Source organism: Mirounga leonina, unplaced genomic scaffold (assembly GCF_011800145.1).
Source record: "Mirounga leonina isolate KUSES-001 unplaced genomic scaffold, KU_Mleo_1.0 Mir_53, whole genome shotgun sequence".
Classification (NCBI taxonomy): Eukaryota; Metazoa; Chordata; class Mammalia; order Carnivora; family Phocidae; genus Mirounga; species Mirounga leonina.
Window position 1 is genome coordinate 54,123,442 of NW_023270807.1, and position 15,960 is coordinate 54,139,401.

At 36.2% G+C, this 15,960-nt stretch overlaps 1 protein-coding gene across 1 annotated transcript in view; it reads left to right on the plus strand.

The window, feature by feature from the left end:
* KLHL32 (kelch like family member 32) overlaps window positions 1-15,117 on the plus strand; it is a 202,335-nt gene extending 187,218 nt beyond the window's left edge. Inside the window, exon 9 of the mRNA XM_034991559.1 lies at window positions 14,586-15,117. Coding sequence (XP_034847450.1) covers window positions 14,586-14,747 — 162 coding nt within the window. The 3' untranslated portion in view covers window positions 14,748-15,117. The remainder of the gene's footprint in view (window positions 1-14,585) is intronic.
* The last annotated feature ends 843 nt before the right edge of the window (window positions 15,118-15,960 follow it).

A 15,960-nucleotide genomic window follows, 5' to 3' on the forward strand; every position in this document is an offset into this window, starting at 1 on the left:
TATTTTGTCTTCTAAAAATGTATTCAGTTGGGGAGGGAATACTGTGAATGGCACAAAATCTTTGTTCTCTCTTTGGTTGCAACTGTGAGCTCACCTATTGGCTCTACCACTTACTGTATGACCTTGAGCAAGTCACTTAATGTTATCAATATCTAAATTTTCTTCTGTATACATTGAAGACAACACGTACCCTTATATAATTGAGGCAAATAGTGAAAGGTCTCTGCTTTCTATATTTAATGAAATACTAATCAAAATCCCATTGGGATTTTCCTTTTTCTCCCAGGATGGGGAGATAATACTTGTCAAATTGATCTTAAAGTTTCTCTAGGAAAGTTGAATGTATAAAAATAAGAAGTTTTTGAACATTGAATGAGGAAGACTTGCCCTACCCAGTCAAAAAAAAAAAAAAAAAAAAACCAAAAAAACAAACTATAAATGTGGTACTGTAGGATGATGTACAAATCAACAAAAGAGAACAACAAAAAAAGTTTGTAGCATGTAATAAAAATATTTTAAATTGGTAGAGCTAGTGTATTTTGTTCAACAAATGGGATGGAATAGCTAAATGTCCATTTGGGGAAAAAAAAGAAGTTTGAGCTTTTATTTTAGGCTGTAGTGATTTCCCCCTTTATGAGCTTGGATCCCCAAATCTCAAGGGTGCCTTTCATCTAAAGAATGCATTTTTGTGTGGGCGCCTGGGTGACTCAGTTGTTAAGTGTCTGCCTTCGGCTCAGGTCATGATCCTGGGGTCCCGGGATTGAGTCCCACATTGGGCTCCCTGCTCAGCGGGAGGCCTACTTCTCCCTCTCCCACTCCCCCTGCTTGTGTAACTGCTCTTGCTGTCTCTCTCTGTCAAATAAATAAAATCTTTAAAAAAAAAAAAAAGAATGCATTTTTGTCATTAAAGCCTTAACAGTTATTCACCTAAGTGATAAAGGCAGGAGTGGACAAAATCATTAAAGAAGAGTGCCAAGAGGTCTGTGGTTGGGATATTAAGGCATGTGTACACTTAGGATGCAGGTAGAAAAAAGGGGACCAAAGGTGGATAGCAACAGGACAATGTCAATTATGAACTTTTTTTTTTTTTTTTAATTATGGAACCCAAGAGATGAAAGATTTCAAATGAGGTTAGAGTAAGGTCAAACGAAGAGAGATTAAGACTGAGGACTGGAAAGGGCCTGATGGGTTCAACAAGTAGGATATGACCAGTTCTTTAAGAAAGAATTTTTGTAATACACATATGGTCCCTGACTTATGATGGCTTGACTTATGATTTTTCAGATTTACAGTAGTGCAAAAGCAATACACACTCAGCAGAAACCATACTTCGGATTTTGATCTTTTCCAAGGCTAGTGATATACAGTACAATATGCTAATGATGCTGAACAATGGCAGTGAGCCACAGCTCCTAGGCAGCCATGCAATCATGAGGGTAAACAACCAATATACTCACCACTATTCTGTACCCACACAACCATTGTTTTTCACTTTCAGTATAATATTCAATAAAATTACATACTCAATGCTTTATTAATATGTTTTAAAGATTTATTTATTTTAGAGAGCAAGCGTGCACAAGTGGGGGGGGGTGGGGCAGAGGGCTCTAGAGAATCTTCAAGCAGACGCCTCACTGAGTATGTAGCCTGACGTGGGGCTGAATCCCACGACCCATGAGATCATGACCTGAGCTGAAACCAAGAGTTGACACTTAACCACCTGAGCCACTCAGGCACCCCTACTCAACACTTTATTATAAATTAGGCTTTATGTTAAATAATTTTGCCCAACTATAGGCTAGTGTGAGTGCTTTGAGCACATTTAAGTCAAGCTTGTCTACACTATGATGTTTGGTAGGTGAAGTGTATTAAACACATTTTTGACTTTTGATATTTGCAATTTATGATGGGTTTCTTGGAACATAACCCCATTGTAAGTTGAAGACTTATATTAAAACTAAGCAGGATTCAGTGAGGTGACAGCAGGTCCAGACTAACAAAGAGACTCTTCCATATAACAAAGGAGATGAATTCCAGCTTAAAGAGGAAATAACTGGGGGAAAATATCCAGACTCAACTGAACTGATTTTGAATCTGCTACTAAGTGGTGCTATAATATTCTGTGTTCTAGACACTATGCTAGATGTCACCAATTCTCAGAATAAAGCTGCAAGGTTGATGTTTTCTTCATTTTACAGATGAGGATTTGTAAACCAACATATCACAACAATTACTAACTAGTTTTGGCAAGTTATTTAAGTAGTGTGAGACTTAAAATTTTTAAATTTAAATTGACATACAATGTTATATTAATTTCAGCTATAAAGCATATTGATTTGAAATTTTATACATTACTCAGTGCTCACCATGAGGACCATACTTACCATCTATCACCATATAAGGTTACTATAATATTATTAATTATATGCCCTATTCTGTACTTTTCAGCTTCAGGATTTATTTTACAACTGGAAGTTTGTGCCTCTTAATCCCCTTTATCTATTTTGCCTTTTCCACTAGCCTACTTCCCCCTCTGGCGACCACCACTTTGTTCTTTGTACTTAAAAGTCTGCTTTTCTTGTCTGTTAATTTGTGTGTGTGTTTGTTTTTAGATTCCACATATAAGTGAAATCATATAGTATTTGTGTTTCTCTGACTTATTTCACTTAGAATAATACCCTCTTGGTCCACTCATGTTGTCCCAAATGGCAAGATCTCATTTACTTTTATTTTTATGTCTGTGTAATATTCCAGTGTGTGTGTGTGTATAATCACATTTTTATCCATTCCTGTGTCGATGGATACCTAGATGGTTCCATATTTTGGCTATTATAAACTATGCTGCAATAAAGGTAGGAGTGCATATATCTTTTCAAATTAGTGTTTTCATATTCTTTGGGTCAATAGCCAGTAGTGGAATTACAGATCACTTGGTATTTCTATTGTTAATTTTTTGAGGAACCTCTATAATGTTCTCCACAGTGGCTGCACCAATTGTTATTCCTACCAGTAGTGCAGGAGTGTTCCTGATTCCGCACATGCTCACCAAAACTTCTTAGATCTTTTTTTAATACTAGCCATTTTGACTGGTATGAGGTGATGTCTCATAAATTTGGGTTTCATAAAACCAAAATTGTGGTTTTGATTTGTATTTCCCTAATGATTAATGATGTTGAGCCTCTCCAGGGTGTGTGTTGGCACTCCCTCTGTGTTCTTTGGGAAAAAAGTCTGTTTAGGTCCTCTGACCATTTTTATATCTGATTGTTCTTTCTGTGTCGAGTTTTATCAGTTCTTTATATATGTTGGATATCAACCCTTTATCAGATATATCATTTGCAAATATCTTCTCCCATTTGGTAGGTTAGCTTTTTGTTTTGTTGATAGTTTCCTTTGCTGTGCAAGAGCTTTTTATTTTGATATAATTCCAATAGTTTATTTTTGCTTTTGTTTTCCTTGCTTGAGACCACTTATTCATAAATATATGGCTGAGACTGATGTCCACGAAATTACTCCTGTATTTTCTTTTAGCATTTTTATCTCAGGCCTCGTAGTTAGGTCTTTAATGCATTTTGAGTGTATTTTTATGTGTGGTATAAGAAAGCGATCCAGTTTTATGGGTCACAAATCAGGTCTCAACCAGTACCAAAAGACTGGGATCATTCCCTTCATATTTTCAGACCACAATGCTTTGAAACTTGAACTCAATCACAAGAGGAAATTTGGAAGGAACTCAGATACATGGAGACTAATACATGGAGCATCCTCCTAAAGAATGAATGGGTCAACAAGGAAATTAATAAAGAATTAAAAAAAAATTATGGAAACAAATGAAAATGAAAACACAACTGTTCAAAACCTTTGGGATGCAGCAAAGGCAGTCCTAAAAGGGAAGTACATAGCAATACAGCCTTTCTCAAGAAACAAGAAATGTCTCAAATATACAACCTAACCTTACACCTAAAGGAGCTGGAGAAAGCATAGGAAATAAAGCCTAAACCCAGGAGAAGAGAATTAACAAAGATTAGCGCAGAAATCAATGAAATAGAAACCAAAAGAACAGTAGAACAGATCAACAAAATCAGGAGCTGGTTCTTTGAAAGAATTAATAAGATTGATAACCCCCTGGCCAGACTTATCAAAAAGAAAAGAGAAAGAACCCAAATAAATAAAATCATGAATGAAAGATGAGACTACAACCAACACTGAAGAAATACAATTATAAGAACATACTATGAGCAACTATATGCCAACAAACTAGGCAATCGGAAAGAAATGGATGCATTCCTAGAGACATATAAACTACCAAAACTGAAACAGGAAGAAATAGAAAACCTGAACAGACCCATAACCAGCAAGGAAACTGAAGCAGTAATCAAAAATCTCCCAACAAACAAGAGCCCAGGGTCAGATGGCTTTCCAGGGGAATTCTACCAAACATTTAAAGAATTAATACCTATTCTCTGAAGCTGTTTCAGAAAATAGAAATGGAAGGAAAATTTCCAAACTCTTTGTATGAAGCCAACATTACCTTGATCCCAAAACCATAAAGACCCCACCAAAAAGAATTACAGAGCACTATACCTGATGAACATAGATGCCAAAATTCTCACCAAGATACTAGCCAATAGAATCCAGCAGTACATTAAGAGGATTATTTACCACGACCAAGTGGGATTTATTCCTGGGCTGCAAGAGTGGTTCAACATCTGCATTTCAATCAGTGTAAAACACTACATTAATAAAAGAAAGGACAAGAACTATATGCTCCTCTCAATAGATGCAGAAAAAGCATTTGACAAAGTACAGCATCCTTTCTGGATTAAAACTCTTCACTGTGTAGGGACAGAGGGAACATACCTCAGTATCATAAAAGCTATCTACAAAAGCCCGCAGTGAATATCATTCTCAATGGGGAAAAACTGAGATAAACAGTTTTTTTCCCTGAGGTCAGGAACGTGGCAGGGATGTCCACCATCACCACTGTTGTTCAAAATAGTACTAGAAGTCCTAGCTTCAGAAATCAGACAACAAAAAGAAGTAAAAGGCATCCAAATCAGCAAAGAAGTCAAACTCTCACTCTTCGCAGATGACATGATATTCTATGTGGAGAACCCAAAAGACCCGACCCCCAAATTACTAAAACTCATACAGAAATTCAGCTAAGTGTCAGGATATAAAATCAATGCACAGAAATCAGTTGCATTTCTTTAACAAACAGAATAAAGAGAAATTAAGGAATTGATCCCATTTACAATTGCACCAAAAACCGTAAGATATCTAGGAATAAACCTAACCAAAGAGGCAAAGGATCTGTACTCTAAAGACTAGAGAACACGCATGAAAGAAATTGAGGAAGACACAAAGAAATGGAAAAACCTTCCATGCTCATGGATTAGAAGAACAAATATTGTTAAAATGTCTATGCTACCTAGAGCAATCTACACATTCAATGCAATTCCTATCAAAATACCATCAACTTTTTTCACAGAACTAGAATAATCCTAAAATTTGTATGGAACCACAAAAGAGGAATGTTGAAAAATCAGAGGAATGTTGAAAAAGAAAACCAAAGCTAATGGCATCGCAATTCCTGACTTCTAGCTCTATTACAAAGTTGTAATCATCAAGACAGTATGGTACTGGCACAAAAACAGACACATAGATCAATGGAACAGAATAGAGAGCCTAGAAATGGACCCTCAACTCTATGGTCCACTAATCTTTGACAAAGCAGGGAAGAATATCCAATGGAAAAAAGTCTCTTCAACAAATGGTGTTGGGAAAATTGGACAGCCATATGCAAAAGAATGAAACTGAACCATTTTCTTACACCATACACAAAAATAGACTCAAAATGGATAAAGACCTAAATGTGAGACAGATACCTATCAAAATCCTAGAGGAGAACACAAGCAGCCACCTCTGTGACCTTGGCCACAGCAACTTCTTGCTAGATGTGTCTCCAAAGGCAAGGGAAACAAAGGCAAAAATGAACTATTAGGACTTCTTCAAGATAAAAAGCTTATGAACAACAAAGGAAACAGTCAACAAAACCAAAAGACAACTGACAGAATGGGAGAAGATATTTGCAAATGACATATCAGATAAAGGGCTAGTATCCAAGACCCTTTCTTATTAAAGTCAACACCCAAAGAACAAATAATTCAGTCAAGAAATGGGCAGAAGACCTGAACAGACATTTCTCCAAAGAAGACATCCAAATGACCAATAGACACATGAAAAAATGTTCAACATCACTCGGCATCAGGGAAATACAAATCAAAAGCACAATGAAATACTACCTCACACCGGTCAGAATGGCTAAAATTGACAAGTCAGGAAATGACAGATGTTGGCAAGGATGTGGAGAAAGGGGAACTCTCTAACACTGTTGGTGGGAATGCAGGCTGGTGCAGCCATTCTGAAAAACAGTATGGAGGTTCCTCAAAAAGTTGAAAATAGAGCTACCCTACGACCCAGCAATTGCACTACTAGGTATTTATCCTAAAGATACAAATGTAGTGATCCAAAGAGGCACCTGTATCCCAATGTTTGTAATAGCAGTGTCCACAATAGCCAAGCTATGGAAAGAGCCCAGATATTCATTGACGGATGAATGGGTAAAGAAGATGTGGTATATATACACAATGGAATACTACTCAGCTATCAAAAAAACGAAATCTTGCCATTTGCAAGGACATGGATGGAACTAGAGGGTACTATGCTAACCAAAATAAGTCAATCAGAGAAAGACAATTATCATACTATCTTACTCATATGTGGAATTTAAGAAACAAAACAGAGGATCAGAGGGGAAGAGAGGAAAAAATAGAACAAGATGAAATCAGAGAGGGAGACAAACCATAAGAGACTCCTAATCATAGGAAACAAACTGAGTGTTTGCTGAAGGGAGGGGGGTGGGAGAATGGATGGGTAACTGAGTGATGGACATTAAGGAGGGCATGTGATGTAATGAGCACTGGGTATTATATAAGACTGATGAATCACTGACTTCTACCTCTGAAACTAATAATACACTATGTGTTAATTAATTGCATTTAAAAATTTCAAAAAAAAAAGTGATCCAGTTTCATTCTTTTGCATGTAGCTGTCCAGTTTTCCCAGCATCATTTATTATATAGACTGTCTTCCTCTTTGTGTGTCTTGTCCCCTTTGCTGTAGGTTAATTGACCAGTTAAGCATGGGTTTGTTTCTGAACTTTCAATTCCTTTCCATTGATGTATCTATATTGTTGGATTGCATTGAATCTGTAGGTTACTTTGGATAGTATGGGATGTTATGGACATTTTAACAGTGTTCTTCCAAACCATGAATATGGTGTATCTATCCATTTGTCTCATCTTCAATTTCTTTCATCAGTGTTTCATATATGAATACAGAGTACAGGTCTTTCACCTTCATAAATGTATTCCTAGGTTATTTTATCCTTTTTGGTGCAATTATAAATTTTTTTAAATTTAAGTATTGTTGACTCACAGTTAAATTAGTTTCAGATGTACAAGAGAGTGATTCAACAAGTTTATACATTATGCTATGGTCACCATGCATGTAGCTACTACCTGTCACCCTACATTGCTATTATAATACCATTGACTGTATTCCCTATGATGTACATTTTATCCCTGTGATTTATTTATTCCAAAACTGGAAGCCTATATCTCTCACTCCACTTTACCCATTTAGCTCATGTCCTACTCTCTCCCCTCTGATAACCATCCAATTTTTTCTCAGTATTTATGAGTCTGTTTCTGCTTTTTATTTCTTAGATCCCACATATAAGTGAAATCATACTATATTTGTGTTTCTCTGACTTATTTCACTTAGCATAATGCTCTCTTGGTTCATCCATGTTGTCCCAAATGGGACTATCTTTCTTTTTTATGGCTGAGTAATATTTCATTGTGTATATATACCACTTCTTCATTTATCTATCAATGAGACACTGTGTTGCTTCCATATCTTGGCTATTGTAAATAATGCTGTAATAAACATGGGTGCATATATCTTTTTAAATTAGTGTTTTTGTATTTATTCAGTAAATACCTAGTATTGGAATTACAGATCTTATGGTATTTAATTTTTTGAGGAACCTCTCTACTGTTTTCCACAGTGACTGCACCAATTTACATTCCCACCAGCAGTGCATGAGGGTTCCCTTTTCTCCACAAGTTCTCCTCTTTTTGATACTAGCCATTCTAATTGGTGTGAAGTGATACCCCATTGTGGTTTTGATTTGTGTTTCTCTGATGATTAGTGGTGTTGAGCATCTTTTCATGTGCTTGCCATCTATAGGTCTTCTTAGGAAAAGGGTCTGTTCAGGTCCTTTGACCATTGTTTTAATCAGATTGTTTGGTTCTTTTGGGGTTGAGATGTACAAATTCTTTACATATTCTTGACATTAATACCTTAAGAGGTATATCATTTACAAATATCTTTCATTCAGTAGGTTGCCTTTTTGCTTTGTTGATGGTTTACTTTGCTGTACAAAAGGTTTTTTTGTTTTTGTTTTTGTTTGTTTTGGTTTTGTTTCCCTTGCCTCAGGAAACATACCTAGAAAAATGTTGCAAAGGCCACAGAGAGATTCCTGCCTATGTTTCTTCTAGATGTTTTACAGTTTCATGTCTCTCATGTAGGTCTTTAATGCATTTTGTTTATTTTTGTGTGTGGTGTAAGAAGGGGTCCTGTTTCATTCTTTTGCATGTAGCTGTCCAGTTGTCTCAACACCATTTATTGAATAGACTGTCTTCTTCCAGCCATATATTTTGCATCTTTTATTGTGGATTAATTGACCATATAAGTGTGGGCTTATATCTGGGCTCTCTGTTCTCTTCCATTGATTTATATGTCTATTTTTGTGCCAGTACCATACTGTTTTGATTACTAGAGATTTGTAGTATATCTTGAAATCTTGCATTGTGATACCACCTGCTTAGTTCTTCAGTGTCAAGTTTCCTTGGCTATTCAGGGTCTTTTATAGTTTTTTAAACACTTTAGGATTATTTGGTCTAGTTCTTCCAAAAATGCTGTTGGTATTTTGATAGAGAATACACTGAATTGATAGATTGCTTTGGTCTTATTGACGTTTTAATGATATTAATTCTCCCAATACATGAACACAGTATATCTTTCCACTTGTTTCCACTTGTGTTTTCTTTATTCTCTTTCATCACTGTTGCATAGTCTTCAGCATACAGGTCTTTTAAATCCTTGGTTAAGTTCACTACTAGGTATTTTATTCCTTTTGGTATAATTGTAACTTGAATGATTTCTCTTTCTGCCATTTCATTAGTGTACAGATATGCAACTCATTTTTGAGTATTAATTTTATATCCTGCAACTTTAGTGAATTCTTTGAATATTGTTCATATTTTTAGGTGGAGTCTTTAGGGTTTTCTATGTATAGCATTACATCATCTGCAGACGGTGACAACTTAATTTCTTCCTTACCTTTTATTTCTTTTTCCTCTCTGATTGCTGTGGCTAGGCCTTTCAGTATTATGTTGAATAAAAGAGGCAAGAGTGAACATCCATCCTTCTTATTCCAGCTCAGAGGAAAAGCTCTGTTTATCCTCATTGACTAAGATCTTACCTGTGGGTTTCCATGTTTTCCTTTATTAAACTGAGATATGTTCCCTCTAAATCCACTAATATTAAGAATTTTTATCAGAAACATAAATTTTGTCAAATGCTTTTTCTGTATCTTTTGAGATGATCACAATACTTATCATTTGTTAATGTGACATATTGTGTTGATTGATTTACAAAGATTGAACTGTTCTTGTATCCTCCAAATAAATCTCAGTTGTGGTGAATGGTTCTTTTAATGTATTGTTGAATGCAGCTGGCTAATCTTTTGTTGGTGATTTTTGTATTTTTGTTCATCAGGGATACTGGCTGAAAGGCTTTTTTTTCTTTTCTTTTTTTTAATAGTGTCTGATTTTGGTATCAGGGCAATGCTAGTCCCATAGAATGTATTTGTGAACTTTCCTCTTTTATTTTTTGGAATAGTTTGCGAACAATAGGTATTCACTCTTCTTTAAATGTTTGGTGGAATTCATTTGTGAATCTGTCTGGTCCTGGACTTTTGTTTGTTGTTTTTTTGTGTGTGTTTTTTCCATTACCAATTCAGTTTCCTTACTAGTAATTGGTCTGACATTTTCTTTCTTCCAGATTTGGGTTTGGAAGATTCTAGGTTTCTAGGAATTTATCCATTTCTTCCAAGTTGTCTACTTTTTTGGCATACAGTTTTTCATAGTATTCTTATAATTCTTTTTATTTCTGTGGTGTCAGTTGTTACTTCTCTTTCATTTCTTATTCTATTTTTTTGTGTCCTCTTTTTTCTTGATAAGTCTAATTTTCTATCAATTTTATCTTTTCAAGAACTAGCTCTTGGTTTTGATCTATTTTAGTCTCTATTCCATTTATTTCTGTTCTGATCATTATTATTCCCTTCCTTCTAACATTGGGTTTTGTTCACTCTTTTTCTAGTTCGTTTAGATATAAATGAGATTGAGATTTTTCTTGTTTCTGGAGGTAGTCCTGTATCACTATAAATTTCCCTCTTTGGGACACAGTGAAAGCTGTTCTAAGATTTTTAACTGTTGTGTTTTCATTTACATTAGTCTCCAAGTATTTTTAAAATTTTCTCTGTGAATACTTCATTGACCCATTGGTCATGTAGTAGTGTTTTATTTAACCTCCAGGTATTTGTGTTTTCCATTTTTGTTTCTTGTTATTGATTTCTAGTTTCATACCATTGTGGTCAGAAAAGATGCATATTATTTCATTCTTAAAATTATTGAGCCTTGCATTGTGGTTTAGCCTCTGATCTATCCTGCAGAATGTCCCATGTGCACTTGAAAGGACTCTGTAATCTTGTTTTTGGATGGAATGTTTTGTATTATGTCCAACTGGTCTAACATGTCATTTTAAAGACACTGTTGGAGCACCTGAGTGGCTCAGTCAGTTGAGCATCTGACTCTTGATTTCAGCTCAGGGCATGGTTGTGAGATCAAGCCCCTTGTTGGGTTCCATGCTCAGTAGGGAGTTTGCTTGAGATTCTCCCTCTGCTCCTGCTCGTGTGCTCTGTCTCTAAAATAAATGAATAAATCACTCACGTATTATATTCCTAACTCTCATGCTTTTTTATAGTTTCTCTGTTGACATTTTCACTGAGTTCTTTCCTGCTCCTCTGTAGTCTGGTGAGCTTCTTTCTGACCATTACTTTTAATTCTTTATCAGGTAGATTGGTTATCTCCATTTCATCTAGTTCATTTTCTGAGCTTTTGTCTTATTTTATTTGGAGTATATCCCTTTGTCTCCTCCCATTGCCTTTGTGTTTATTCCTATGAATTAGGCAGCACAGCTACTTCTAACATTGAAGGAATGGTCTTGTGTATGGTCATCTATGTAGACTGTGTCAGTGACTGGCTGGTTAGAGTTGTGGCTGGCATGAACTTCGTGGTCCTGGGGCACTCATGCTGGGGCTTCCCTAATGGGATGACTAGAGCTGTAGTGGGCATAGACCAGGGTATTCCTGTAACTCTCATGCAGAGGGTGCCCTGGCAAGATAGCTAAAGCCAAAGTTGGTGCAAACTGTGTGCTGGGGTTCTCTGCATGGAAGGCACCTAGTGGGTTAGGTGGAGGCAAAGAGAGGTGCAGGCTGGGGTGTCCTGAGCACCCTGTGCAGGGGCTGCCCTAGTGGGGTGGCTGGAGTCATGGTGTAGCATGGTCTGGGGCATCCTGGGGTGCTCCATACAGTGGGTGCCCTGACAGGAGAGCTGTATCTGAACTGCGTGCATGCTGGGGTATCCTGGAATGCTTAGTTCATGGGATGCTCTGGCAGGGCAACTAGAGCTCTGGCTGGTGTGGGTTAGGTTGTCTCAGAGCATTGGGTGCAGGGTTTGCCCTGGTCAGGTGGCTACAGCTGAGGCAGGGTACAGACCGGGGGTTCCTGAGATGCTCTGTGCAGGTAAGTCCTGAAACTCTCTTGAGCTGGGGGTATCAAACATAGCAAGAATTAGGAGATAAAAAAGCATGTGCCTGGAGTGTTCCACAATGTTTTGTGCCTGTGTCACCTTGGCAGGATGGCTGTAGGTGTAGTGAGTGCTGAGCAGGGGTGTCTTGGTGTGTGGCATGCTGGAAGCTGCCTTATTTGCATGGCTTGGTCTTGTGTGGGCTAGAGGCCAGGGGATCACGGAGTCAACAGGCTAGCTAGGGTGCCTGGACCCTATTCCTGTCCATGCTAATAAGGTGGAGAGGGAAAGTAAACAGTGGTGCTTACAAGCACCTCCAGTGCAGAGTTCTTGCTGCTCTCCTATTTGGTGGTGGTAGGGCTGGATCCTTTATAGGTTAGTTGCTTTTAATTTGTGGCTTTTCTTCTGTGCCCCAGCGCAGATGCCTCCACTCACAGTTCCTTAGTACTATCCCTCCCCATTGCTATTCACACTGTTGGGACTGGGTTATCTTCATTAATGTTTCCATCTCTCTTGCAGTTATGTGGTCTATCTTTTGTGCAGAAGCTGTTCAGTCAGCTCTCACTTCTCCTTCAGGAGGAATTGCTCCACAAATAGGTTTATATTTGGTGTGTCTGTGAAGGAGGTGAGTTCATAGTCTTCCTAAGCCATCATCTTGCACTACTCTCCAATGGGATTTTTAAATTTCTCTTTCTGCTACTGCATTATTAGTATATAGAAATGTAACACATTTCTGTATATTAATTTTGTATACTGCAGCTTTACTGAATTATCTGTTCTTTGGCGGAGTCTTTTGGGTTTTCTATAATTAGAAAATATATATCTGCAAATTATGATAGTTTATCTTCTTACTAATTTGGAGGCCTTCCCTTTTTCTTTTCTGATTGCTACAGCTAGGATGTCCAGTATTATGTTGAAAAGTGGCAAGAGTGGATCCTCATCTTGTTCCTGGTCTTAAGGGGAAAGCTTTCAGTTTTTCACTTTTCAGTATGATGTTGGTTGTGGGTTTTTCATATTTGGTTTATCATGTTGAGTTATGTTCTCTCTAAACCCAATTTGTTGAGTTATCGTGAATGGATGTTGCATTTTGTCAAATGCTTTTTCTGCATCTCTTGAGGTGATCATATGGTTTTTAGTCTTTCCTCTTAATGTGATATATCACATTGATTTACTTGTGAGTATTGAAACACTTTATTCCTAGAATAAATCCCACTTGATCATGGTAATTTTTTAATGTATTGGTGGATTCAGTTTGCTAATATTTTGTTCAGCATTTTTTTGCATCTATCTTCATCAGATATGTTGTTCTGTTGTTGTTTTTTTTTTTTTTGTAATGTCTTTGGTTTTGGTATCAGGCTAATACTTGCCTCACAGAATACATTGGGTATTTTCCTTCCTCTTCTTTATTTGTGGAATAGTTTGAGAACAGGTGTTAACTCTTGTTTAAATGTTTGTTGAATTCACTTATAAAGCCATCTGGTCCTGGGTTTTTGTTGGTAGTTGATTACTAATAATGAAATTGAATGGGTAATCAGTCAGTTCATGTTTTCTCCCTTAGTTTTAGAAGATTGTATGTCTCTAGGAATTTATCCATTTCTTCCAGGTTGTCCAATTTGTTGGCGTAATATTTTTCATAGTAGTTTCTTGCAATCCTTTGTGTATCTGTGGTGTTTGTTGTTATTTTTCTTCATTCCAGATTTATTTAGGTCTTTTCTTGATGTGTCTGGGTAAAGGTTTATCAGTTTTGCTTATCTTTTCATTAATAGCTCTTGCTTTTACTGTTTTTTTTTAGTTTATTTCCACTCTAATCTTTATTCCTTGCTTCCTTCTACTAGCTTTGGGCTTTCTTTTTCTAGATCCTTTAGGTGTAAGGTTAGGTTGAGATTTCTCTTGTTGCTTGATTGCTATAAACTTCCCTGTTAGAACTGCTTTTGCTGTGTCCCAAAGATTTTGTACCATAATGTTTTCATTTACATTTTTCTCCATGAAATTTTTTGACTTTTTTTTTTTCATTGACTCATTGGCTTAATACCATGTTGTTGAGCCTCTGTATTTGTGTTTTATTTTTGTTTTCCAGTCCTTGTAACTTATTTCTAGGTACTGTTGTGGTTAGAAAAGATGCTTGATACGATTTCAGAAAGTCTTCTTAAATTTATTGAGATTTGTTTGTGGCGTAATATATGATCTATCCTGGAGAATATTCCATGTACACTTAAATAATGTGTATTCCACTGTTTTTGGATGGATAAGTTAGGTCCATCTGGTGTAATGTGTTTAAAGCCACAGACCTTTATATTAAAGGAGGATAAAGCTACCTACCTCATCACTGTTAAGATTAATTATAAACATATATCTACGTATATATGTAGACACCCAAATATACAAATGCATATAGTAGCACCTGGACCTTCAGACATATTTCTGGTATCATACTGTGAGGGGGAAAAAACCCAATGCCTAAGGTACGTATGGTCATGGTGGCATAATTGAATTCAACTGTAGGCCTCCTTTTATGTATATACTTATATATTTTTGCTCAAATTATATTGAACAATAATCTTTGACATACAGGCTTCTCTTCTTTTGTAGGTAGTGGATGTAAGTAGGGAAGGCAAAGAAGAAGTATTCTATGGGCCTACACTCCCTTTTGCTTCCAATGGAATAGCTGCATGCTTTCTTCCAGCTCCCTATTTCACATGCCCTAACCTTCAGACTCTTCAAGTGCCTCATCACAGAATCGGGACCATCTGAAAGGCAATGCTTTGTTAATAACTATCATGAACAGAAGGGAAAGAAAAACTTCACTTTTGGATACTGGGCATGAAAAGACTCAGTGGTCAATGCTTCCTTGTTTTGTATGTCTTATATTCAGATAAACATTAGCAAAAAATGAACAGTTTTCTAAAATACATTACTGAAAACTCCTGTCACCTTTCTCTTTGTGTGTCAATATACAATATATAGGACTTTTACTGTGGTGTAGCTTAGTACCAACTTAATGGTCCCTAATTGTTCCATGGGTCTTTAGAGTCTTGTATACTTTTTCTAAATCAGTGCTGTCTAGGAAAACAGGACAATGTTAGTAAGGATTGATTTCACAAGTACTGTCGTCAATGGTCTTTAAAAAAAATATTCAGTAGTTAATTCCATTACTACTTAAACCTGGGTTTGTAATTTTTCTTTTAAAAATTTAACATGCCACCCCACTTGGTATAGACTCAGCATTATGACATTATAAAATTTTAAATGCCATATTTTATTCAAGGTAATACAAATAATAGAAGTACACCAGAAGAGCAGTTAGAATACCCATATTTTTTGGCTTGGTTAATCTGTGACCCTGTGCTAGGTGCTTACCTTTCAGTACTTCTTTTCCCACTAATTTTTAAGGAGGATAATTATTGGTTTCCATATTAATTCAGAAGAATTTTGTGAAAATTAGGCAAATGCTAAGTACTTTGCTTAAGAAGAAAAAAGTTACTCAAATTACAAGGTATTTTACTGTGTTTAAGAACCTTGTAACTGAAAGGGAGGTTATTTTTGAAATTAAATAATTACTAAATAGAACTTGAAACACATACTATGGGATAAATGATTCTGAAAAGCATGTGAAAGATATGCTAATTAGGAAAAGGGGAGTTTACCAAAGCCAAAGATTCCCAAGTCTGTACAAATTCTTGCTTCAAATAATTTAAACCTCTCGTTTAAACTCATTTAGTGAAAAATGACATTTAAGCTCAAGAAAAATTAGTGGTACTAATTTTGGCACCATAAAGTGCTCTGACATAAATCTGAACCTAGACTTAGTAATTCTAATAAAAGTTTTTTCCACTTTGTTAAAGGTTATGTCAATCTTGAGCACTTGTGGGATTCTTTTCCACCACCAATACATATTTTATTATTACAAACTTTTAATAATGCATAAGAATTCTTATATAGGTGAGATTTTTGGATTTGCTTTGTC